This window comes from Nipponia nippon, unplaced genomic scaffold (assembly GCF_047370975.1).
Source record: "Nipponia nippon isolate SJK-2023a ecotype South Korea unplaced genomic scaffold, ASM4737097v1 scaffold_16, whole genome shotgun sequence".
NCBI lineage: Eukaryota > Metazoa > Chordata > Aves > Pelecaniformes > Threskiornithidae > Nipponia > Nipponia nippon.
In genome coordinates this window covers 10652502-10678123 of record NW_028262332.1, presented here as the reverse complement: position 1 = coordinate 10678123, position 25622 = coordinate 10652502, and the positions used below count along the sequence as shown (strand labels likewise).

Genomic DNA, 25622 nt, shown 5'->3' with positions numbered 1-25622 from the left:
CGGGCGGACGCAGCGCAGCAGCCCCGCCGTCTTCCCCGAATTCTATAATTAGTATCAGTGATTATTCAAGCAGGATTCAAAACACTGCCCATCTGCAGAGTCGGGGGTGGGAGCAGCCTGTTTTATTTTCACGTTATTAAAAATAAGAGCTGTAATTGCCAACTGTTGTTGTGGAAAACCACTCCCTTGCACGCAGACAAGCAAGGACGGTAAGACACGACGTGGACTTGGGGAAAGTCACCACCTTTCTGAGTCATTAGAGAGAGTGGCAACAGCAAAAACTCCCTAAGCTCAGAGCAAAACCAGCCGCATTCCTTCCCACGTTCTCCAGAAAACTGGAAATCAGATATACGGGTTACTAAATTAAGGAGCAGGAATTCCTTTCACGGGGAATACTAGTGATGGAAGCTGTACAACACAGAATTCCCTCATCCGTCCTACATACTAATTCCCTGGTTTGTTTGTGTGTGTATGTGCGTGTTGTGTAAGCCATAATTATGCAATCTCACAGTTTATCATTGAGCAGATTCTCAGCTTGTTACAGCTCAGCACCAGCCAGCAGCTTATGACCGTAACAAAAAGGCTAGATATTTCCGCAAACTTATTGACATGGAATGATGCCCCCTGGTATCATGGAAAAGGGCAGCGCAAAGATGAGCCCCAGGAAAAGGGGCGACTGCTGACAAAAATTCCTCGCAATGTACTGGGTTCTCTTTCTAGTTAATGCAGAATTAAGGTGACCGTGGGAGCGACATGTAGAACCGTTGAAGCAGGGCTGTGACGGATGCCATGACGCAGAAAACCGGAGCTCTGTGACCTCAGAAGCAGCACAACAGACAACTACACAGAGCTAGACCCTTGCTGAGATAACACATTTGCCAGGGTACTTTTTGATGCAAATGGTAAATCACGGGACAAAACAGCCCATCCTAAGTAAGCTTCACAAACTCCTGAGTTTGACGACTTTTTTTTTTTTTTTGGTCAGGTGATTAGTCACGCAGATAATTTTTCAACAAAAAAGTAACGAAGAATTCTCAGTAGATTTTTCAGGTGAGACAAAATGAGTATCATTTTTAAGGCTTACAAAGAGTTGTAAACAACGGTCAGATTACAGGAATAGCTGCAATGCCAGTTCATAATATTTATTGAGTAAGAGTTCACTAATCACTGTTTCGAACAGCTGGCCTGCCCTAAGCTCCACAGAGGTATACGATGGGTTTTGAAAATCTATTTATGTTTAACTCGATTATAAGGACGAACACAGTTAGGAGGAGTCAATTTCTCCAATATATTTTACTGATACCAAACAGCGTTATTCTTTACGTACCAAATACCAATAGCACAAATCAAATTTAATCCTGCATTCTTTAAGCACTGACATTTATAGAAAGAAAAAAAAATGTAAGAGGAAGAAAAGTGTCCAGAAAATCTACTCAGAGCTAAATGGTGCTTTTTCAGCTTATTGGGGACAAGGTCTGTGGTTTCAATACATCACACAGGAGAAAATAAAGATGCCAGAGATGCAGGTGATACAGCACTCACCCTGTTCTGAAAATACTGACACGTTGCTCTAGCCTGTAACTTAACGGGAGTCAGGAGCAAGAATGCCACATGCTGATTTGGAACAAAGTAGGATAACGGGCTGGGTGAAACCAGGGACTGTGGAATGATCTTAAATGTTTAAGGGAATTTGATACTTCCAAAACCTTCAGACTTATGATTGGGTTGGTGGAATTATTTAGGTCAAGTCCTGTTTTGCATTTTAATTAAAGAAAAAAAAAATATATATCTAACCTGAGTTTCAGAACACCAAGGTCAGGACAGTTAGCCCAGGAAATTATTGATAAGTCTTCAAACCACAGGTAGTGGTGCAGGACTAAAGCAGTAAGAGTCACCGTTTGGTTGCCTGAAATCAGGCTGGTGACCTGCGTCCAGTTCTCAGCAGCAGGTGCCTAATCCTCAGAGAGCCGCCGCGCCAGCTCCCAGGGACTGAGTCTCCCCGGGGCACGCGTAGGCCGCACGAGCGGCAGGGGACAGGCCAGCCTGACTGCCGTTCGCAGAGGTCTCTGCGGCGGGGGTTCAAGGCATGTTGTCTGGGAGGCGCAGGAAAAGCTGCCGTCACCACATACGCTATACCTGTTGCGAGAGTAGAGAGAGGAGATCCCCAAGCTGTCAGTCAGAGCTACATTCATACAGAGGGTTTTTCTAATTTCTAAAAGTTGTTATTGGAAAATGTCACTATTCATTGCCAAGAGTTCCCGTGATGCAGTAACTGTCATTACACCTAAGCCCTCTCAGCACAAAATAGCCACACACTGATAACCTGAATATATTTGCTGCAGCTGCTGTTCCATAGACTGCACTCTTGTACAGTCAGGTTATTTTACATGCTTATTAGCCCCATTATTTTATAACTCATTCCTCTGTGTAATGCTGACTCTATATCACTTCATTTTAACAAAAGGATGTGTTCCTCTGAGACAAGAAGGGATGAGGAGTCTCAGAGATGGAGAGGGAGGGTGGAGGAAAGGCAGCAGGTTGTGTTGTGCCTGGGCTAACGAAGCGCCCGGCGGCGCAGGAGACCTGGAGCCTCTGTTCCCGTGGGAGCCCTGGAGCCTCTGTCCCCATGGGAGGCCTGGAGGCTCCGTCCCCATGGGAGGCCTGGAGGCTCTGTCCCTGCTGCTGCTGCTCCTCCTGCTCTGGAGGGTCCCCTCAGAGAGCTCTGCCCTGGAGGGGCGCTCCCAGGGGAGCGGAGGTGAGAAGGAAGCGGGAGGGTGGCAGCCCGCGCCCTCCTGGGTGCTAACCAGGAGCACTGCGCTGAGACGCAGCGCATCATCCATCTGCTAGAGGCGTGGGGTTCGCTTGGGCCACGCCACTTCAACGTGTCTGAAACGCCACAGGGCCGTGGCACCCGACGCAGACTCTTACAGCCACGGCACTAAGGTCCCCGACGCTCTTGCTCTCAGCCATCAGCACCATTCACACTGACGGCCTGACCGCCCTGGAGAGGGAAGAGGTGCCAACAGTCCACAGTCTGTGCCGCTGCACACATTGCTCGAACCAGGTATCCTTGTACTGCTCATTCAGTAACGCTACCTGCCGAAAAGCCATCCAGCAGCCAGCTGGCCCCTGTTTTCTCCCTCTTCCTCCACCCCAGAACTTCTCTTATGGCCCCAGACGTGCAGAATCTGGATGCTACCAAACTAACACCTTCATGTTTCTCATGTTTCAGTCTTTCTCAGTTGCAGCTCCCAGCTCCCCTAAGACACCTACCTTATAGATGCACAGGACATACATGCCAGTGCTTTCAAGAAAAACGGGTGTAGAAAAGGTGTTTCTTCCAATGGCGCACTAATGTACGTGCGCAATACATTTGTTAGGGAAAGCCTCAAGAAGTGATATAAACCATGGAAAACAGTCTAAGAGGAGTATCTTTAGCTGGAAAAGGCAAGGAAAGACGACATGAGAAATGTCGCCGTAGCAAATTATCAGCAAATAATGCATGGTAAAATAAGAAATAAACTGTCCATTTCTATTTACTGTCTTTGGCCAAGGAATAGATGATAATGATGACAGATAACTAACAATAGCGTAAAAAATGTTAGTGATATAAATTGTGTATCGTACATCTCTCTGCACCTGTGGAACTCATTGATACAAGATGTAATTGAGAACAGAAACTTCACACGGCTCAAACAGGATTCTTATTTTTTAAGACAATGACACTTTTTCTAACACTCAGAAGAGATAACCAAGCTCTGGAGTCAGGGAATAAGCCTACCGCAAACTGGCACCAGGCGCTGGGCTCGCTGGGCCATCACTCTGACGCGCTCTCGTCGTTCTGTTTTCTCACTCCCCTGCTACCAAAACGTTTGCTCTAGCTGAGGGGTACGCGACGGCTCTGCCTGTTGTGCGAGAGGGTTGGGACTAAGGCTAATGACGTGAGAGACAGCCTCAACGCGAGTGACTTTATCTAAGGAGGGCAAGACGCCCTGCCTTGGTTTATACAAAGAGAGCTTTAGATATAAAGGCATCAAGTTAGAAAATTTCTCTCAAGTGCGTGTCAGAACAGGTACAAGAGGGCCATGATAATGAAACAGAGACAAACAATTCTTTGCCCTTTCCTTGCAGGTTTCACTCAAGGACCTGGAATTGCTTTATGAATACGTATCACGGAAGCGGCCAACGGTCTTGGGAAGCAGCAATGCCATACAAAGATCATAAGCCCCATTTAAGAGATGAGAGTTAAAAAAAAATCAAATGCAGAAGTCAGCTGCTGATTCTTCCTAAGTTACATGTTCTGTTAGGACATGTTAAAACAGAATCAAAATTATTACCCACTCTGTAGGGCTCAAATATCTGTGTAAATGAAGCCAGGAGTAACTAGTTAAAGGAAGAAGGATTGAGGAGATTAATATTAGCCAGACTTCCTTCCCTAGATGGCTCATAGAGCTTATAATAGAATAGGGATGCAAGAAAGCAATTAAAAGAAGTAACTTAAATAAATCTCTAAGTGCTGAAGGTTTGCCAGCATATACCTCTAAATTCTTCTGCAATGCAACTGGGCCCCTTGCTCTGGGGACTTTCTAACAACCTTTCAGACATCAGGATAATTATTGCACAGTGTGACCCAGACTGTGGTTACTGGTATAATCAAGAAAACCCCTTGAGGTTTCAACATTAGACGCAATCTCACCAGTGAAGCAGACTTTCAGCTTTTGGCTAACATTTTTGTAATGACTAAACTTAAAATTACATTCTCTGGCCTGGGCGATGCACCCATGGGTTGGGGTTTGCATTGGCTGCTGCAGGACTGCTTACCCAGACAGGCTTCGGTGTCCATTATGGGTCTGCCGCAGCTGTAATCCCCGGAGAAGCCTCCTGGCAAGCAGCACGCTCAGGGAGGTAGAAAGGGGAGAAGACAGATAATGGATGGAGAGAGACAATATCTAAATGGTCTTATCATAAGGGTAGGATATGGCTAGTGAAGTGTTCGTGCTTTGGCAGACTGGGCACTGCTGTTCCCTTGCAACATTTTCTAAGCAAAACTTGCTCCCCTGATGTTTCAGCTCCTCAAATTGACGGAGTGTTTTCTCTCTTTGGGAAGCTTAAAGACTGCAGTGGATTTGCTGGTTTCTGGTGCACAGGGAACTTCCACTGCTGGGATATAAATCCTTGCTTGGTTCTAACATGCAACCTCCAATTTAAGCACACAGGGAGTAAGGAAAGAAACGAAATACTAATTGCAATCCAAATTGCTCCATCTTCTATCCACCCCCTGCCAACCCTCCTCCCTGCTCCCTAATCCATAAGGTCTGAGTGATGATCAGTGAGTAATTAATTCTGCGTGAGCTGGAGAGGTTTCATGCAGAGAGCCTCTGCAGATGCAGTATCCAGTTTGGGAACGGCCTGGCTGGCGTTCGGCGGCTCCCCGCCGGCACCTCCGGGTATCCAGCACCCACCAAGGCACTCCCATGCACGCGGCCTGGGGTCATCCGCTAATTACACTTTGTTGGTCAAACCCTCTGTGCTCACCCAACGCAGACACCACACAAGCAACACATACTTCCACGCTTACTTAGAGCATCAGTAAAAGGTGTAGTGAAAATGCCACAATACAGGGTAATCACGAACAATGCCATATCAGTGAGTAAAACTATTAAGGCATAGAATTAAAGCAATCGTTTCAGCATGTATCAAAAGAAATAAAATTGCCGCAATGTGGTTTTTAAACCATGCAAACCCGATCTTCTGAAAGCACAACAGTTAAAATAAAGGAGAGCTCACAAACAGCCAAATTTTATACCTCAGTCTCCTCCACTGATTGAGAATGTGAACGTGTAGGAGAAATGATACACTGCAAATGTCTCGTCCCTTTACAATAGTCCTAGGCCAAACCTCTTGATCCTAGTGCCACCAACTCCGAGCAATTGGCAACTTGAATTCAAATTATCTTACTGTTTTTTAGCAATAGCCAGGACTGAAATTGTTCACGTCTCACACACACACACACACACACACACACACACACACGACTCTCCGGAGCATCTGTGTCTCGCCCTGCACTAGTTGCAGACTTGGTCTTTCTGCGCCTGGAGGGAAGGGCAGCGCGCGGTGCGATGGCGGCTCCGGCCGCAGCACGGGAGGCACGTTACCCCTCGTCAGGGAAACGCCACCGCCCGGCGCACGAAGAGCCTGCCCTGCAGCCTGGATTCACGGCCCGACAGGACGGTGCTTGGCCTTCGTTAGTGCCTGGGCAGAGGATAAACAACGGATTCCAAGATGAGCTAATAGCAGCCCTCAGCCTTTTATTTCAATTCTCAGAAGCAATGCATTGTTAAAAAACGTTGTTCTCACAAAAAAACCCATATAAATCCTTCTCTCTTTCTCTCTCTGTATATATACATATCATTTAAAGTGTTACTGTATAGCAACAAACACATCCATAATGGAACAAATCTCCCCACACAGCAAGGACAGCAAAATATTAATTATTCAAGGTACCTACAAGAGAGTTATGTAAATCACCTGGGAACTACCGCAGGACTGCTCCGCAGGGGGACTCCTGTGGGGAAGCAGCACTGAACGGTTCAAACAGGGATGTGTGTAATCCCTCATGTACCAGCGATGGAGCATGGGGGCTGTTGTACAGGGCCAACCTAATCCCAGGGCCATTTGTAAACGTGAGCAAAGGGGACAGTCTGATATAAAACCTCTGGCTTTATAATTACTAATACATTTACATCATTTTGTGAATGCATGCCACCCTCCTGCACACTATCAATCATGTACAATGCACGCCACATCCCTTTCTCATAGAATTACTTACATAACACACGTAGATTAAAGCTAAAGTCATATTTCTGGCTTTAATTTAAATCAGTTAAGTATTTTTAAACAAATTATATTTTAATTCCAGCTAAAATGCACTAGTTTAATTAAATTAAAATAAGTTCTTGCCTCCTTTCATCACACCTGACATGAATTTTGCTGAAGAGAACCTAAGTCAGACATTCTGTAGTTGTACTGAAAATTAAAATTATAAACACTGCCAACCAGATAAACAAGATCATAATATCAGTATCATAAGGAGACATCCATACATGAACAATCTGCTTAAAATCTCCCTAATAATCATTTAAGAAGAGGCTCCATACCATAGGGCATTATTAAAGAGTATGGTGAGGAGGAAGGACAGAGGAGCATATTTTTCCTCAGTCTGTTTTTTCCTTCCCTCCCAGCTGATGGATGAACTTGACATAGTTATTTTATATTCACAAGTCTTGAACATCATTACATCCAGTGCTCTGTACAACTAACTGCCAGCAGTGAGCTCAACGCGCAGCCTGCCTCCAGCTACAATCAACGGCTTTCTGTGCACGACCACTGCAATATGAAATTGGATAACAAGATATACATGTCAAACATCTGCGTCTTCCAGCTCTCTGAACAAAGCCTTGAGAACCTTGCCCACCTCAGTTGTTGTATGTTCACTTACAACTCTGTCTTTGCCCCTCACGCAGATTTTCCAATCAAGGTTTTGCAGCGTTTTGGTAAAGAACAGAGCAAAACTTGGTTTTAAACATTTTCTCCGTCCAACAGAGAAAGGCATCTACCGCTAATACTAATTGCCAATAGAAATGACAGAGGACAGAAATATTTGATCCCTCGAGCAATGTACCTCTCCTATGAGATGGGAAATGCCATTTTGAAGGATGGAAAACTGAGGCAGATGCCCGGTGGATATCCCTCCCCCGTGCCTACACAGTGCCGGGGGCAGAAACCGAGAGCACAGTTTGACATTACGTCCCGTTAAATGCACCTGCACACTGCCACTGAAAGGAAAAGTCCTTTGTCTGCCATTTTCCTGTTACTCTGCAGTTACATGAGTTGGTTCAGCGCCCTGACCAAACAGAAAATCACTCCCCTAAATAATAATTTCCCATTGAATCCACGTGCTGACCTTCCTGAGATTGCGTGATGACGGGATCTGCTGCGAGGGGAACGCGGGGCCAGGAGACAGTGGGCTGGGGAAAGCAAGACTGTGCCTCTTCGTTTAAAAGTAATGTTTTCATCATGAGCAGTTCTCTGTGTGTGCCAGAATGTTTAAGCCTGGGTAGAAGTATCTTAGTTTTTATTGTAAACAAATAATAATTAAAAAAGGAAACAGAAGAGTCTAGAACTAAGAGAAAGTGTCTTCTGGTATAAAAGCTGTAGTGATGGCATTTTCTTTCTCTTTTTTTTTTCTTTGAATTTATTGACATGAAGAGTAATGCTAATGTAATTGCACTGAAATTCATGCACATGAAAATCTCACCAGGGCAAAGCCAGAATAAATGGCCTGTTTGGAAACAAGATGTTAATGCAATGGAGTAGCAGGATCTGTCTTCGATCTGAAGAATATCAAGACACCATCAGCCACGATGCAACTCAACTGTCACCCTCGCTCAGAGGCTTTGCTGCCAGGATACGAACAGAACTATCTGCTTGTAACCCTGAGGTGTACACGGATGCGCCACAGCCTCGCGTCTGCCAGGCAATGGCCAAATGAGTCAATAATGCGTATTCAGACTGCGAGAACAGTAAAATGAAAGACAGCGTCCTTCTATCCATTAATCAACCTGATCTGCTGCTGCAGAAACAATGCCTTCCGATTGTCGGCATTTACCAAACATTCTTCAAATGCTAACCATCTGCAGCTGTAATACAATGCTTTGATTACAAACGTCAAAAAGATAGAGCATAAAATTAACTTCTCCTTATTTAGTAGGTTTAGAGAAATGTGGCTTCATGCTACACTAATTCAGTGCCCTCAGTATGAAAACTCCCCATTATGATGTCTCGTCAAATTAGAGCCAACGATACAACGATGTCATCTCTATCCTCACACAACACTATATTTTGTAATTAAGCAGGACAGTGAAACAATGGTCTTGCTTATAGAGAAAAGGTCAGGAATGCAAAACATATTTTTGCAAGCTAATTGTAAGATGCATGAAGCCAATTATCCCAGTAGCGCTGCATATGCCTAAGCAGGAAGGATTTTATCATTTTGCTACATGACGCCAAGCCGAGTCCGAGCGCGAGCTGTACCCTGTGGGGCACTGTGCTGTTTGTTTGGACCGTTAGGAAACCGGGAAGCGGAGAAACGTGAAGAAGGCTATTAAAATAATTCCAGCCTCTTAGCCCTTCCCAAGACATTTTACTATGGCTTGAAAAATTTCTAGGAATTAACGTAGTCTTTTAGTGAAAGATATTAGACATGACCTCCTTGTTCAATTAGGGAGTTAGTTTGAATATGTAGGCTAAGGGGAAGTGTTTATGTATTGCTTTGAGAATGTCGAGTACGTTTACCTCAGGCAGCCTCAGATACAAACCACAGATCCACATGCGCGTGCAAGAGCCAGTTTACAGGAGGAATAGCTGAGCCTTGCTGTTGCCTTGGGAGAAGCTGAAAGGCACCACATTGTTTTCAGTCCATCTCTGCCCCTCTTGGGGTTAATAAATGGCTTTAGCCACGAGGAGCAGCATATTGCTGAATGGGCCTTTAAAACAAATATTTCTGTATGCATGGGGCCGGTGCAATTGATCTGCAACCTCCCAGATGTACCAGGAGCTCTACTTCCCTTAATCAGGAAAACGTAATGCAAAGAACACAGACCGGGGAAGGGCTTGAGCTTTGCCGAGCCTCCGCTGCCACTGCTGGGGCCGCCGTGCTCCGGAGGCCTGAAACCACCGATTCCACACCTGTTTTTAAACACGCTGCTGCTCTAACTGCCCCTGTCGTCAGCCATTAACTGCAGCATCAGACTGACGCCAAAGGGGAATAAATGTCACTCTCAATACAATGGAAACCCGAACCACCTGTATGAGGGAGCTGTACATTATCTTTACAAAGCAGAGTATTGGTCTTTCTTCCATGTAAAGGACTTTTTTGTTTGTTTCAATGCCTCACAAAAAAACCCCTCCAAAACCCCCTCTTTCCATTAAGAGCATTATCCTTTTAGAAATATTTGAATACCAGTTTCTAAACTTTCTAATACCATGAGAAGAAGATGAGGAACGTAACAGTTTCTGGGGAGAACTGGCAATTTCCTCCTCCGTCTCTCCTTCAAAGCAGTTCTCTCTGATTCTTTTCTCTCTGATTTTACTCTAGCCTCCTAACATAGCCATTAATTAGAGATCAGTAATTAACTTTCCGGTTCAAGAAATGCTCTGCAAAGGAACTCCATCAAAAGGCTGATTTGCGTATTCCAGGACAAAGTAGCCTTGATGTAAATGCAGGTACTGTACGAGGCCAGTCTCAATCCTGAGCCTGCCCTTGAATCTTCAAGCCACCTCCGTGTGTTCCCTGACCGCGGGGGGAGTGGGAACAGACACTGCCCACCACGGGAGAACGCAGGCACCGTTACCTGCTGCCTGCTCCCGTTCCTGACTTCGCAAGATGCTTTATTTTGCATTTCAGTTATTGTTGACAGTGCCGAATGGTTTCCCTATACAAACTCAGCAGTGTTTCCTCAAAATATTTTCATTATCATGAGAACCAGAGGCCCCTGCGCTGCACTTAACATGCTGTTAGTGTCACCCGTCGCTGTGCACCTACTATTATAAGGCTTCCCACTTAGAAAGCTTCACTGGCTGATGCCATTTACGTAAGGAGGCAGAAGAGAAAGCAAGCTCTCCAGCACTTGTTCACCCAGATCTGAAAGCCCTTCACGCGTTCTGGGGTCTGCCCGTGTCCTAGTTCTGCAGGATGACTCATTCCTCTTCCCAAAGGCAAGAGTGACTTCTTCATCCTTTGCAATGCAGCACTCACCGTATTCTCATCAAATGCAAGCCATTTCATCATGCCTAAAAATATTTGGCATATCAAGTTTGTTGGGAATAAACAAATGATAATTAGATCTAAAAAGAACTCACAAACTAAGTTTACCGTAGGAGTGCAGACGTTCCTAAGTTATTGATGCTCTCCTATTGCATCAAAATAAGCTTTATGAGCAGACTGCATTAGCACTAGATAAGGAGTTAAATGCACCGCGGTACACGACTTGTACGCTGCCTCTTCCCTCTGCGGGTTATAAGCAACAGTTTTTGATGGGATAAAAAACCAAAGTAGTTTGAAGAGCAAGCAGCAGCAGTGCAAGTCGCTGCTGTTACTCATGCACGGCTGTACCCCTTCCAAGGCTGAGGCTCATTTAACAATCAGCCATATGCTCAGACTTTTGTAGTGCCAAGAAAAAGCTTAAATAGAATGTTGTCTTCTGGAATTATGAAAAAAAAACCCTTGCAAAATAAGCACAAATGTTAGTAATTGAGAGTCCCTTAGCATTAAATGAATTCTAGGTGCACCTAGGAAAAGCATCCCTAGGATTGATCACCTTGGGGATTACATCGGACTACGGAGTTACACAGAGTACCCATCTTCCACCAAATCAAGACAGTCTGAAGGTGTTTGTCCCACGAAGTGTCACTGTGTCCCTGCCCTCTCAGCGCTGCCGTAAAATCATGGCAGCCTTTGCCAGGTGCAGAGGAGATGGGACCAAGTTCATGTATTTCGATTTAAAAAAAAAACAATGCCCGTATAAACCTACTTTCTCAATTCCCGACAAACTGTCAGAAATTATGTTTAAAAGATTACTGTAACCAAGTGCCAGCAGTGACTGAAAAGGTCACTACAACAAGAAAACCATCAGAAATGCACTGACAATTAACAGCTGCAGCAGAACAACCTTCTCTCAGTTCTCTGGCTCTGCTCCCTGTGCCCAAAGCCCAACCCAGAAACTTTCTCCATTACAAATTTTGTAGGAGAAATGTGGGTCCAATTAAGAAAAATCCATCTGCCAAATGCTTGATTTGTGGCTGATTCCAGAGAGGCTGCTACAAAGACAAACATTCAGCGCTCCATGATAAAAACTTTGTTAGCTGCTGTAATAAATCAGGATGCAGGAGACCTTGTTAGCAAAAAGCCACTTTAACGGAACCCTTTTTAGCTCTAACAAGCAATCTGACCAGCCAACAAATTGGAAGGAGCACTCGCTCCACAATCCTCCTTTAAATCTCACATTTATATAACCTGATTGTACCAGATTAATGCACTTCTCATACAGAACGCTAATTATACTTGGTCTGATTTTGCTTCTCTTATCCACAATCAATAATTTTATTACTATTACTGTAACAGGACTCCTAGAAAAAAAACAGTATGCAAAAGACTGGCAAAATTTGGCCAACTACATCAATGTGAACCCCACAGTAATTTACTGAAGTTAGCGCAAACCCGTTATTCCACTTTTTTTCAAACAAAAGGTCTCTTCTCAGTCAACGTAAAATCCAATACCATGAAAAACAACCATGTTTTTTCTACAAACATAAGCTCTGCTTGACTATAATCAGTGTATTTTTTCTAACACACCACTTTGAGCAATTCCTCAGATGTTCTCTATAGAGAAAAAATGGTTGGCCAAGGTTTTACTAAACCAGAATTCTCTAAGTTTTCATAATTGCTCTGAGCGTACGCGCGCACGCCACGGCGGAACTGCAAACAGCTGCCTGGCAATGGACGTGGGCCGCTGGTAGATGCCACGTCAACTCGACAAAGACCCCCCCCTTTCAGAGCCGAGCTCCTCCCCAGGACGCGGACCCACGCTCCGTACGAGCAGCTCCGCAGGACCCCGCTGGAAGCCCGGCTGTCCTCTTTGTGCCAAGGCAAGGTATGAAAACCAGGCTCTGCTGGCACAATATTACCAAGGCGATTCTGAACGGATGCCAGCACCACATTCTGTGACTTTTCCAATGTTAAATGTTATTTCCTTCTTTTCCTTTGTTCTAAAACTCACAGTGTACAAATTTCTCACTATTGTAGGAGGTAATATTTTCCATTTTAAATTTACATGCTGTATTTAAATGCATGCATTAATCAGACACAGGATAAAAAGCATAGATATGTTTGTTCATATTCCCTTCCCTGTTCTACATACACACCACGACCGCCTAGTCAGCTGTCTGTACATGTACGTGCACAGTTCATAGATTTGTACGCATCTGCTGAACATAGCAGGACAAACCGGACATGCAAGAAAAGGAAAAATAAAGAAACGAAGAGGCATGACACAGTACCAATTTAGATACACAGAAGCCAAGTAACAGAATCTTTTATGTTCTACTATAGCTCAGTATTTCAACCTGGAGTGTTTTGACTGCATTTATTGCACTATTCATTTTTGCTATGGCACCTCCCGCAAAAATTCTACAAAGCTCCAGAACAGAACGCTGTCATAATGGTTACTTCCACGAGCAAAGGAGCGGTGCGCGAACAATCAGCTTGGATACAAGATGGAGTCAAGAATCAAATATTTAAGAGGCAAATATTCCAATACCAGATGCTTCTTTGAAACAGTTCTTGGATTTCAAGAAAGACAAGAAGCAGAGCAGAAAATGCACGAGAGTGATCTAAAAGACGCAAGCCCTTTCATATACAGAAGTGAGTGCATTGTGCATTTTAGCAGACGTGGATGGGAATGTTCAGGGAGATAAAATTATCTTCCGTAACCAAAACCTCGATACATGACTGAGAAGCCCAGCTGCTGCTTTTCTTTCACCTCTCCGACAGCAACAGTACCTAAGGCCAAGATCTTCTGCAGAAGGATACTTGCTCACGTTATAGATCTGACGCTACTATGAAAGCTAGGGGACTAAAGGCTTGCTGTCAAAAGCTACCTAGCATCAGACAGTTTCCTCCAGATCAGGGCATGTCTGTGTGTCACAGATGAAGTGTATTTATGAGTGATACCTGCCTAATGGAAGCCTTTCATTTTTAGTTTCTAAATTCTCATATAAGCAAATCCTTGTGTTTTATTCAAGGCTGCCAAATGCTACCTCTCCTCTAACCCACCCTTTAAGCTCTGCACTGAAAATGCGCTACAGCCACTCACTGAATCTCTTTAAAGAAAAGTTGCAGTAAATCTGGCTCTGCCTGAGAGGACACTGCCCAGCAAGCTCCCGGGCTCTTGCGCTGGGAGGGCAGGGAAATTGCAAAGCTTAATTTGGGAAAATGACTTTGGCTGCAGGGCTGGCTGGAACAGTTAATGCCCATGTCCTATACTGCCGGCTCACAGAAGGAAACAAACCTCATCTAGGTAGAAAGAAAACATTGTCTGATTTGCCTGTTCTTTGAGTGAGGCAGCAGCACTGTAGGCAGATTCCCGGCCGCCCAGCTACACTCGCTTGTCTCCCATATGGAACACAGTGCCCTACTTCGAGCGTTTGTGAAAACTGCAGCACAGGAATCAAATCGACTCTGTCTTCCCAGATAGTAACCCCTGAAATATTACTCTGCACCGACCAGCACAATCCTTTTACTAGCAGAAGCCAGAAGGAAAAAGCTTAGGAGGCTGTAACAGGTCAGGTAAGGAAAAATCCACATCGACAATTGTCATTCTCAGGCTTCAGAAATTCATGGCCCCTCCGATGAATGAGTCAGTATAGCTAAAACAAAGTAAAAGTTGTCATTGCTTTTAAAAGTGAAGCATTTACTCAACGGATTCTAAAGTACCGTCTTGATATTTTAAAATGCCACTGCTACAAAATGGTTACATTAGCGTGCGTCCAATTTGGCGTATTTTTCAGACATAGACTTTTCTTGGCACTTCAACACTTCTGTGTCATTCCCCAAAATGATTCATGTAGGGTTGAAAGATCTTCCTTTTGGAAGCAAAGCACTAGTTTGTTTTTTGTTTCTGTGGTTGGTAATGGAGCCTGTCTTACCCAACCATGACCTTGATCTGCATGTGAATTTACACATACATTTACCTAGAATGTATGTCTGTCTCATGCACACACTGACATAAATCTACATGTACATAAATACATACAAATCCACTAAAGAGCTACTTTACTTTCTAACGGAGGTGAAGAATAAAACCAAGGTCTCTTTCCCCCTTTATTTTGCTTGCAATTTGCCCCAATACTGGCCATCCCATGTCAAATGCTTCCTCTGATCCATCTGCACGTTCCCTGCAACGCATCCCTCCTGGACTGAGAGATCCTGTCATGGCTCAGACAGAAAAAGCAGCTTCGGCCACATGCCGAGAATCCATCTCAGTATAATGACGACAGTCAACGGCGATGCTGAAGATGTATGTGTGTGGAAGGGGGAGCGAGGGATTTGGGGAGATTATGGTTGTTATTGTTCATACAACGTGTAAGCCAGTACTGTTCAATGTAGTCCAGTGTGTGAGCATCCCTCCCCTCCCTCCCTCACCTGCATCAGTCGGCTTTGGCTGCTGCGTCTATGTGCTATTTATATGCCGGTGCATCAACTTAGGATTTATTGGGGAAAAGAAAGCAGAGCAGTCAGGCTTCTCTGTACATGCTATTTAACCGAAAAAGGGAGGGCTTGCGCTGTATACTTGCCAACAAATTAAAATCACCCCTCTTGCAATTAAGCAACTCTACTTCTATCACAGATGTGGCCCTTGCTCTGAACAAGATAAGCAAGATATTAACAAGACCTGAAGCAATCAATATCCCCGTTCTGTCTCGCACACCCTCCTCCCCACCCTCCGAGAAACGTCCCCTTACCTTTCATTGTCCACACTCCTGAAGCCAGGTAAAATGTGCCGGAAGCTGCTGTTCCTATCAAGCTTCGGTTGGCTCTTTGTCCTTTTGATGGAGCCTTTAAGCCGACGGCTGAGGAACCCCTGTGGGGTGAGACAAGAATACTAAATTACAACAAAAAAGGGAGAAAGAGAGCGCGAGCCCTGAACCTGCTCTCTTGCACCGAGCGCAGCCAGGCAAATTGTTCTCTCCAGCTCCCTTCATGTGCGGCTGCTGGCAGCGCTGCTCCTCGCCGTCAGCCCGGCTCCCCAGCTCGCAGCCAACATCTGCTCCCAGCGCTCGCCGAGGCCAGGGCGCTGCGTCGGCGCGAGACTCCCCGAAGCCTCCGTTACCCTGGCAACCATCAGCTCACATAAAAATACTGTCTGAAAGACAAGACTAGCACATTGCAACTCCTGACGGGCGGAGAGGCTGCGACGCGGGGCTCCGGCTGGCCCAGCCTGGCCGGGCTGGCAGCCCCACCTCACAGGCACAGGTACGAGACAGCCCCCGCTCACCAGCGACCAGGAGACAGGCGAGAACTTCATTACCTGATCGAAACCCCCCAGATTTTCAGCCATGGCTGGCAGAATTGGACCCAGGTGTTTTAGCTACATGTAAAAATGTCCTACAAAGCGTGCGTAAACACAGCGTATGGACTCGGCAGCTCTATGCACTACCTTTACAGAAGGAAGAGACCCTTGCACTGAACGCACAGTGCCTTCTCCGCTGTGCCTCCTCCCTCACGGAACATAAGTCACGGCTCCTGTAGTGCTCCACAGCAAAGCCAGCACTAAACGTTTTAATAGCAAAGCTTCTAATGTGTTATTTGCTTATTGTTAGGAGTTAATGTTCTACATAATCTGAACATTACATTTAATCTCTTGGCTAAATAAGGCAATAAAAGTATACTACTACAGTGGTGTCCAGCATTTACAGCATCTGAGAACGGTCTTACTGGGTCAAGCACGTCAGCTGGAGAAAATGGGGTGGCATTTTAAAGAGAAACCAGGATTTTGGGGTGAAGCCTAAAGAAGTGTTCCTTTTCCACACCGTCACACCAAAGAAATAAATTAGCTAGATATAAACAACTTGGCAAATCCCTGCACAACCTGAGGTTCTGCACCCCGTCCCCAGGAAAGGGGGTAAGATATCCACTGGATCAAGCACAGATTTTGACATGCATAAGGGAAGAAATGTGAGAAGAATGGGTATCTTTCCACTGGGTACCACGCCAGCATCCCGGACGTACCCACGGAGCGCTCCTCCGCTCCAGGCACGAGTCTCAGTAGTTTCTCCAGTCAACCGTAAGGAACGGATGTAGGTCATGCAGCCTTTAGCAGCTCCCTTTTATAAATTAATACCCTTTACACGTCTTGCAGGAAGATAATCACAGCCTAACTTCCATCTAGCCTGTCATTTGTTCATGCTATTTAAACACTCCTTCCCCACCTCGGATATTCATGGGTCACATTATGTCTTTCTCAGGTTGCAAAATTTCCTGGGGCAGTCTGCGCGACTCTTGTTATGGAAGTGACTTTCCTGTTTGTAAGTGCATCAAGAATTTGAAACATCTAGATAGCCAAAGGTGTTTCACATTTATTAAGTGCCACTTTACTTACAAACAAGGTATGTAACATGCATTCATGTGAACTGAATATTTCTCCGGGAGCTATTTGCATGATTGAAATAGGAGGATGTATGTAACACAGGCCATCGGGTTATACGCTTTGCCGTCTTACACAAAGCCAACGCATGAGATAACAAAGGCCTTTTCAAAAATGTTTTGTCCATGAGAAATACTTTTAAAGAATTTTTTATAGTATAGAGAAACATGACTATGAAACAGCAAATTCGAGGATTTGCATTATCTAGAACATTTCTAAGATATTTCCCTCAGCACTCGGACCTTAGCCAGCCTCATACTCATGATATCAGCCTCATACTCGTGATATCAACATATCAGCCTCATACTCATGATATCAACATGGTATCAGCCTCATACTCATGATATCAACTTTTCATGCTCTTGTTCTTCTGGCTAGACCAGACCCCTGGTTGCCTGCTGTGGAGACTGGCCAGTATTTGCTGTGAAGGAAAAAATGAAAAATATGCAACTGGCCGATCATGCAGTATTTCCCTAAATGCTGCTGGGTGAGCAGTTTTTGCCCAGAAGCAAGAGATTGGACTTGCTTTATCACTGCCAGCCTAGCCACAAATATGTCATCGTATTATCAAGCCACTTCTTCAAATCCAGTAATAGCTCTGAACTGGGAATTGATAAAGAAAAAACCAAATATTTTCTGCGGCAAATGATCACAGCTTTCTTTCGCTACCTTATCTTTCCCATCTTGGCAACTGTTAGATGATTCGCACAGGATTTGGAAATTAGAATTTAGGGGTGCGGGAAGACATTACTTTCCTTCTGTTTCCTATTGTTTTTACATTCATTGCTACCAGAAGGAGATCACACTGTACCATTTTCAGTTTTCATTGCTAGCTTCCTTGGGAGAATGATATGTCAGAGATTTTAATGCTGATAAATTATGCTGCTATAGCAGTACTTAGCACCTCCATAGTGCGTGCCAGAGATCCGAAAGTCTAATGTGTGAATTACTACCTTCTGTAATTTTTAGATGGGGTAAGAAAAAAAGAGAGAGGAGCTGGTTTCCACAAATACAAGAGAGAGAGAATCCAACCTGGGGTGTGACCGCCGTGCTTTCCTGGTGAGATCATAAGAACATCATCCATTTCTTCTTCTTCATTTATGACTTTAAACAACATTTGATTCTGATCTCCAGACAAATGAGGCTAATCCTACCCTATGAACATTGCCTACTCCTCTAGCCTTGCTGCATTCTTGTGAGTTCTAGTAATTAAAGTATTGCCCTTTATATTACATGTTCTTTATATGCTTTTAAGTTTATTTTGAGAGCTGTCTAGGGCAGAATTGTGTCTTCCTATGTGTGGGCAGCACTTACCACCAGTAAAAATATCTTAGAAAAGATTGAACTACTAAATAGCAAGGTTTCATTCAGAAGAAGTTAATAGACTGTATGAAATGACAACAAATAGAACTCTGCGGAGCCCAAGAATCCCTTCAGAATTTGCCACAGCAGAAAACCATGAGATGCCACGACCTGGGGTGCGGAGGGTCCTCCCCTGAGCCCGAACGCAGCCCGTGCAGAGCCCCCCGCCCGCACAGGGCTGCGTTGCTGCACAAGGTCACGTTCTTCCGCTGCGCCACACTGCGAGGTGTAGATGTGTGAGCTCAGTCAGAACTAGTGCAAAATTTGCACAAATGAGAATAACGCTTCTGCTTCATTTAGTGCAGATTTGTCTTTGTTTAGTCCAAATGACTTTTCAAGTTCTGCTGGAAGACAATGAAGCAAAACTTAGGCTAATGTAACTTCCTTTTAGGCAGTGGACATAAAGCAAATCATGAAATATGCTTTGAAATGTCAGCAGCGCTACTAACTATATAAATTCATCCCTTGCACAGCCTAACTTCTTCTGAGCAGGAGGAGGTATTTTAGGGTCTTTAGAGTAGAGACAACTATTCTGGCCAAGAATACAGGACCATGCAAACCCGCAGAGTTGTATGGAAATTTGCCCTCCATCGAAGCCCCCAGAGGAGCGTGGCACAGAACTCAACTAGCCTGGCAAGAAAAAGACAGCGAGAGCTGGCACTGTGCAGTGATTTAACTTCTTTAAGTGCAAGGGCCTTGCTTTTCTTGGTTTGTTTCTGCAGTTTTGACTCTGGCATCCTCAAGTCTGGAATACGATTGCTCTAATCAGAAGAGCTGACTGAAGTTATAATAAGACACAAAGAACGAAGGCAGAAAAAAACCAAAACAAATCCTTTTGAGGAATGGCTTAATCACAACCACTGCTACTTAAGCTATAACAGGACAGGCACAATTCAAAACAGGACAATTAGGTCTGCTGTGATTTGGGCTGTTTTTTCCTACATATTTGGACAAACCCAAAATCTGATGCCATCATCTTGCTGCAGATGGAGGAAGGTGGGACTCTTATTTTTATTTTTCCTGCTTATCAGTTTTGGCATTTCCCATTACTCTAGAACCTGGAAATAATCTTGTATTATATTATAATATTTGAATATTTTTAATATTATAATACTTTTAAAGCATATGTGCAAAGCCATCAGAACCGTATGCCTTTGAGATGCAGGAACCACGTACTTCCACACACCCTCAGCCAACGATAAGAAAACTGGAAAGAAGGGAGAACAAGGGAGGGGTGCAAAACCGAGCAGACTATTAAAGACAGCAAAATCTTGTGCTCCTGTTTTATTAAACACAAATGATGGAAGTCTGGAACTGACTCCCACACCATTAATGTTCATTCGCAGTGAACCCACATGATAAAGTTTGAAAGGTAAAAAGTCAGCACCATGGAAACACAATATATATGAAATAAAAAAAAAAAATCAATAAATCAAGCTGGATGCATCAAGAGGAGCTTTCTTTGGAAGGGTCCTTGCAGCTCCCAGCATTTTCTAAGCACAACGAGCAAGGAAAACGGGGCGAGGGGCTGGCCAAACACACCGGGGGCAAAGTGAAGAGCGTGGTGAGGGTGTGAACCATGGGGACTGGGAGAGTGCTGGTCTAATGGGAACGCTGAAGAAAGAGGCAGAAGTCCCGGTTTATGCTCCTACCCAAAGACCACACAGAATAAACACTATAAAGACATATCACAGCAACTCGTGAACAGATGGGGTTATTTTTATAGTTCTTCCATATCTTTTTGTTTCAGTTTGAGCAAATCTCAACTACAAAGGACTTGAGAGGATGTCGGAGATTTTTTCAGCACTCATAACAATGAAACTGCCATAAATAAGTACTTGCCACGAGTATAAATGTGTAATGCAGTATTTCATATCAGGTGTCCATTTTTTCTAGTATATCAGGGACAAGCTTATAGGTATAAAATTGGGAGTAAATCTTTTCTACCAGACCTGTCGTTATTCTGGGCTTTAGAATCTTAGTTTATTTTTTTATATTAAACTTCTTTAATTCCGGAATCAGCTTTTTTTCCCTGCTCTTGCACAGCATCTATGCTGCTCTTCCACAGTACGTGGAAATACTTTTTCACTGAGGCTCCACTGAATGGATAATTAATATTTGTATTTGTGAACCAAGTGGAGCCTTGCCAATGCTAAGCATCCTATTATAGCCATAAATGTACAAAAAAAAAAAAGTGACTTTACCTGTTTCTACAATTACCAATGTTAGCCTTAGCTTTCAAAATAAAACAGAAACCTTTTTTTGGGCAGCATTTGATACTGTGTGTTACCAGGTAATGACACCTAAGTGCGCCTCTCTGCTCTTCTCTTTGCAGAACACGACTGCATTAAACCACAGTAAGAAGGGCACAGACCAAAAAAAACCCACTGAGGGTGAGATTAGGCATCAGATGTGTCTCTCGGAAGCCTAAGAACAGAAGTAATCCACCAAGTGGTCTCCTGGCATTGATACAAGAAAGGAAGGGAATTTCATGTATAGCACTGACCTTTACGGATCAAATATTTTTTATTTGTTCAGTGTATAGAGGCATGTGCCTGTAAGTATATGTATTCTTTCAAACACTTCATAGATAATTTATTACTGTCAGCTTTTTTGATTTGAACTTGTAAGTTATAAGCTGTTTTCCTATCAGCCAGTTCTCCTCCTGTCAGATGTGATGAAGGGCTCCAGTCACAAGGTGACCGAGCAGACAGCCCCTACGGAGCCCCCTTCCCCAAAGGGTGCATTTCTAGCATATGCAATGCTTCCATAGGATCCGTTTTGAACCTGGGCGTACGGTAGGCAGGAGACTGTCAGCCAGAGTGTCATTTGAAGTTGAAGACATCCCCAAACGTATCAGAATCCTAGCCAAGTTAACCGTGAGAAGTTATATTCTTGCAAATTTATCAACCAACAAACCCAAATTCTGTTTACCTGACAAAAACCAGCTTGCTCCAATCGGTAAGGCTTGCCTAATATGCAAGCCCAGGGAAAGGGCAAAGGAGAGCAACAGCCTAAAACGTCCGCAGAGCACAAGAGATGTGAACTTAAAAGGAAAACCAAACCAGTTTATCATCTCTGGACCTAGAAATGCACGCATAGATTAAGATGTATTACTCCTTCTGTTTAGAGGAGGCTGAACGCATGACTTGTTCAAGTGAGTGAAAAGTCTCTCAGTTTCTCTTTCTCATTTTTATTTCACAAATCTGAGGACCCTTCCCAGTCATCCTGTGAGTCCCTAAAGAAACACGCACATGAGGTGAAGTAAGGAACGCTTACGTCTGAGAGTAAGAGCAAGTGACATCCACCCATGAACCACCAACTTGCTCTGACTGATGTTACCTTAAAACATTTTTCTGTAGGGATAAGGAAAGCCCCTCTGAGACACAAGTGTCTTGGAATTAGGATAAAACCCAAAAGAATGAAAAAATAGCTGCAAAAACATCACGTGTCCAGTGATAGATGGCAACAAAAACTCAAATCCTACCGCTCCACACGCTGTGGTCAGACTTGGGCTCTGGCATCCAGAGTTAGAGAATAAACACGGAGATACAGTACTTAAGCCCACGAGAGGGTATGTCTGCGAGCCTGGCCATAAAGCAGTCCCGGAATGTGAGAAACAGCTCATGTTGATAAGTGCTGCTTAGCAACACTGCCCTTCTATGGCAAAGGATTAATCAAATTTGCAGTGTCATTGGAAACACTCAGTTCAGTCCATTTGAAAAATCAGATGAAGATGCACTGAAGTCCCACAGGTCACCAAAGGGACAGTGTGGGTCTGTCTAGGTCATGAAAACTGGAATTACGTCAAATGAGAGGCACTGAGGGTTAATTATGAATATGGCAAATCTAATACGTGCAAGTATCAGCAAATCACAGACAGAAGAAGCAATAGCTTCAGCACATACCATCTCCCCCTTTTTCCACCTCTGGCCAATAAAGGATTGCTAGGATTGCTGCTTATGCTCTATTTTTGTAAAGATTTTACCTATCTTGTTGAAAATGTCTCGGTCACAGGGTCTTCTCCCACTGCCCTGGAGAAAGAATTACACAGCCTGGCAGCTCTCAGTGCCGCGTATCTCAGGACATTTTTCCTGATATTCAGCTAAATGTTTCCTTGCAGAATTCCACTCTGTTCCTTTTCTGCTCTTTTCTACCAGGGAGAGACTCCTCTCCCAGCCTCTGAAATAGCCACCCCCCGCCAGCACACACCCTTAGTCCCTGACCAAGAGAACTACCAAAAAACCTCAGGCAAGCCAAGGCCTTACGGCGAAGTAACAGAAAACTCGGGAAGTCTCTGTCTGCGCTCTCCAAGTAGCGCTGATGACCTGCATTAACACGCACGTGGAGCAGGCAGGACGTTTATAGAGTCCGAATGAAGGAACGCAACTGCCAGGAAGAATCTAGAAAACAACTGCAGTTCAATAGTCATTGTTATTCAGGGATCGCCTGATTCTTCAATTTGGATTCTTTTGTTCTCCTATTGAAACAAAACCACACTACTCTGGATTATTTGTTCGCAGTTCCGTAATTATCATACTGCCAACATTTCATATCCGAACAAGACAGATAAATATTCCTTAGGAAGGTAGGAGAAGGGTAATTGAGCAATCAGGGATGAATGATGCAGAAACAGAGATACAGGTAGAATGCAAGTAACCTTGAAGAACAAAATCAGTTATTTACCCAAAGAGAGGAGCGACTAGAAGAAAACTGCCTAGATGAAGCCAAGCAAGGATGCCACCTGGGAAAGAATTTCAGGGGGGTGAAACAGTTTTCTTATTTAACTGGCACAATGGAGTCAACCATCCCAGAGGACAAACTGTGCATATACAAAACTTCTTTGTCTTCAGTGAGAACAATCCTGACAGAAGCAGAGCACCTCCTCTGCAGTGCTGGGCAGCGCCAGCTTCACAAAGGTGAACAGAAGTTAGACCAGGTAACACCTTGCAGGAGCTGTTTTCCAGCTCCTGGAACCAGGCTTGCTGTGGCCATCCCAGGGCTCTGTTTCTCCTTGGAATGCAGGAAAAGAGACTCCAAGCTTTGCTCTCCTCTGCTCGCTCTCTCCTTAGAGAACTGTGTTCAAATTAGGTTCTTGAGCATCTTTAGTCCCCTAGAACAAAGCTGTCACTGCTGAACAGAAGTCAAAACCAAGTGCTGGCAACCTCCATGGCAGGTTGTAATTGCAGCAGAGGAAAAACTATGTCCTGACAACCTCAGGACTAAGCAAAGTGCCTTCTGATAGTCCCTGAAGATCCCAGCAGTGTCTAAATGAAAAAAAGGATTCACACTGTACATGAGGTCTGCTTTCCAATGTAATTATGGCAGTCATTTAGAAAGCAAACAAAATGCATCGCATTATCCATATTCTGGGACTTGTTACTGCAAAGAGTAAAATCGAGTAACATAAAAAGACAGATGTTTCTTCAAGTAAGGTTTTAAGGAACAAATTAATCCAGCCATAGTAAGGATCATCAAGGAAAATTTGAGGGAACATCCCAACATCTATGGCCTCTAGGAGAGAGTCATTCTTACTACTATTTATGAAAAGAAGAAAGGCATTTAACCTTAATGGTTAAAGCAAGCTGGCCTTATTTGGGGCTTTGGAGATTGAGTTTTATGCAGCCAGGACGGAGAGGGGAATACCAAAAACATTTACCAATATGCCAGGGGTTGTTAGAACTCCATTTCCCTTCATCACGTAACGCGGGGAAGCCCAGCATCCTTTTGGTAGGGATGAACTGTCCCTCCTGGAGGTATCACTATGACAACACGCTCACTCCCCACTTTAGGCTTAGAGAGTCATTTTTTTGCTGAAAACTCAAAGCTTAGGTGTTTATTACAACTTGTTTTACTGCAGGTAATTGCCTGCATGTTAAACCAACGGAATCTTGACTCTGGAGAGCCAGCCAGGGTGGCCGACTGTCACGTATATACCATGCTCTATTCAAATAACTTCCAAGGCAGTATTTTAGCGGCTTCTTTCTGATGTGCACTCTTGTTCATGCAGTTCAGATCATGGACCTCTGAAAGCAAGCCTGCAGGCGGTATGCATCTGTAAAACCTTACACGTGAGCTCGTATGAGCTGTGCAAGCACCTTGTTTGCATTCAGAAAATGCCCTTTCTGACTTGTGGAATGGCAGATATGTCTGCAATTATTTTGGACACAAGCTTCTCAAAAAGCATAGCTACCACAGACCTGGCATCCAACCTACTGCTGGGGGAAACGCCCAGTTTTTCAGCAAATACCCAATGCAAGATAGAAGGCCATAGGTAGAAAAGTAATTTCTAGACTCCTAAGAAATCCCACAACAATTTTCTATGCATTTTTTTAAAGAAGCATCCTCACTGGATTAGACTCGTGAGAGTTTAAGTGACTTCAAACAAAAACTCCAAACCCAGGAGGTACACAGCTAAACCATTACTCCACACTTTGAAAACATATCCTGTGAGTTCAAAGACTTCAATTGTTTATGATACAGTTTTACGTATTTGACTTTCAAGAAATGTAATAAGTTTCCCATTTACAGTCTCCCATGCACTGTACACGCAGGAGATTTATTTTACAATGGAGAGCAACAGATTCCAATCAGGCAAATATTTTTGAAACCTCAGATATGGAGAGAATAAGTGCCTTTTAGATTAAAAGGGATAATCCCCAGCTGACAGAAAATTATTCACACTTCTATAAATTTAAACTTTCACAATACTTTTTGTAGCATAGTAATGACTTAAACACTCGATATCAGCCGTGAATCATCACATCCACTGTGCTTTTAAAATGTAGCTGTGATTTAAATGAAGATAAAGGTATATAGCAATGTATATTTGGAAGCTTGGTGATCCCATTCAGGCATGAAAAACAACCAAACTCTGCAAAGACTGATGATTTCTATCACTCAGACTTTTTATAGACGGCATCTAAGGGAAAACACCTGCAGGTTCTTAAGACTTGAAGCCTGCACACAAGGCACCGGCATACAGCGGTACGAAGGGTC

The 25622-nt window shown here is 44.0% G+C and overlaps 1 protein-coding gene across 11 annotated transcripts in view; it reads right to left on the bottom strand.

Annotated features, from left to right (window-relative positions):
- Positions 1 to 25622, bottom strand: part of DAB2IP (DAB2 interacting protein) — a 212866-nt gene that overhangs the window by 104901 nt on the left and 82343 nt on the right. For all 11 annotated transcript variants that reach the window (XR_015703796.1, XM_087753427.1, XM_087753434.1 and 8 more), the window contains one exon: positions 15580 to 15698. Coding sequence is in view for 10 of the 11 variants with exons in the window: in XM_087753427.1 (XP_087609553.1) it covers positions 15580 to 15698 (119 nt within the window). In the remaining variant the exon portion in view is untranslated. The remainder of the gene's footprint in view (positions 1 to 15579; positions 15699 to 25622) is intronic.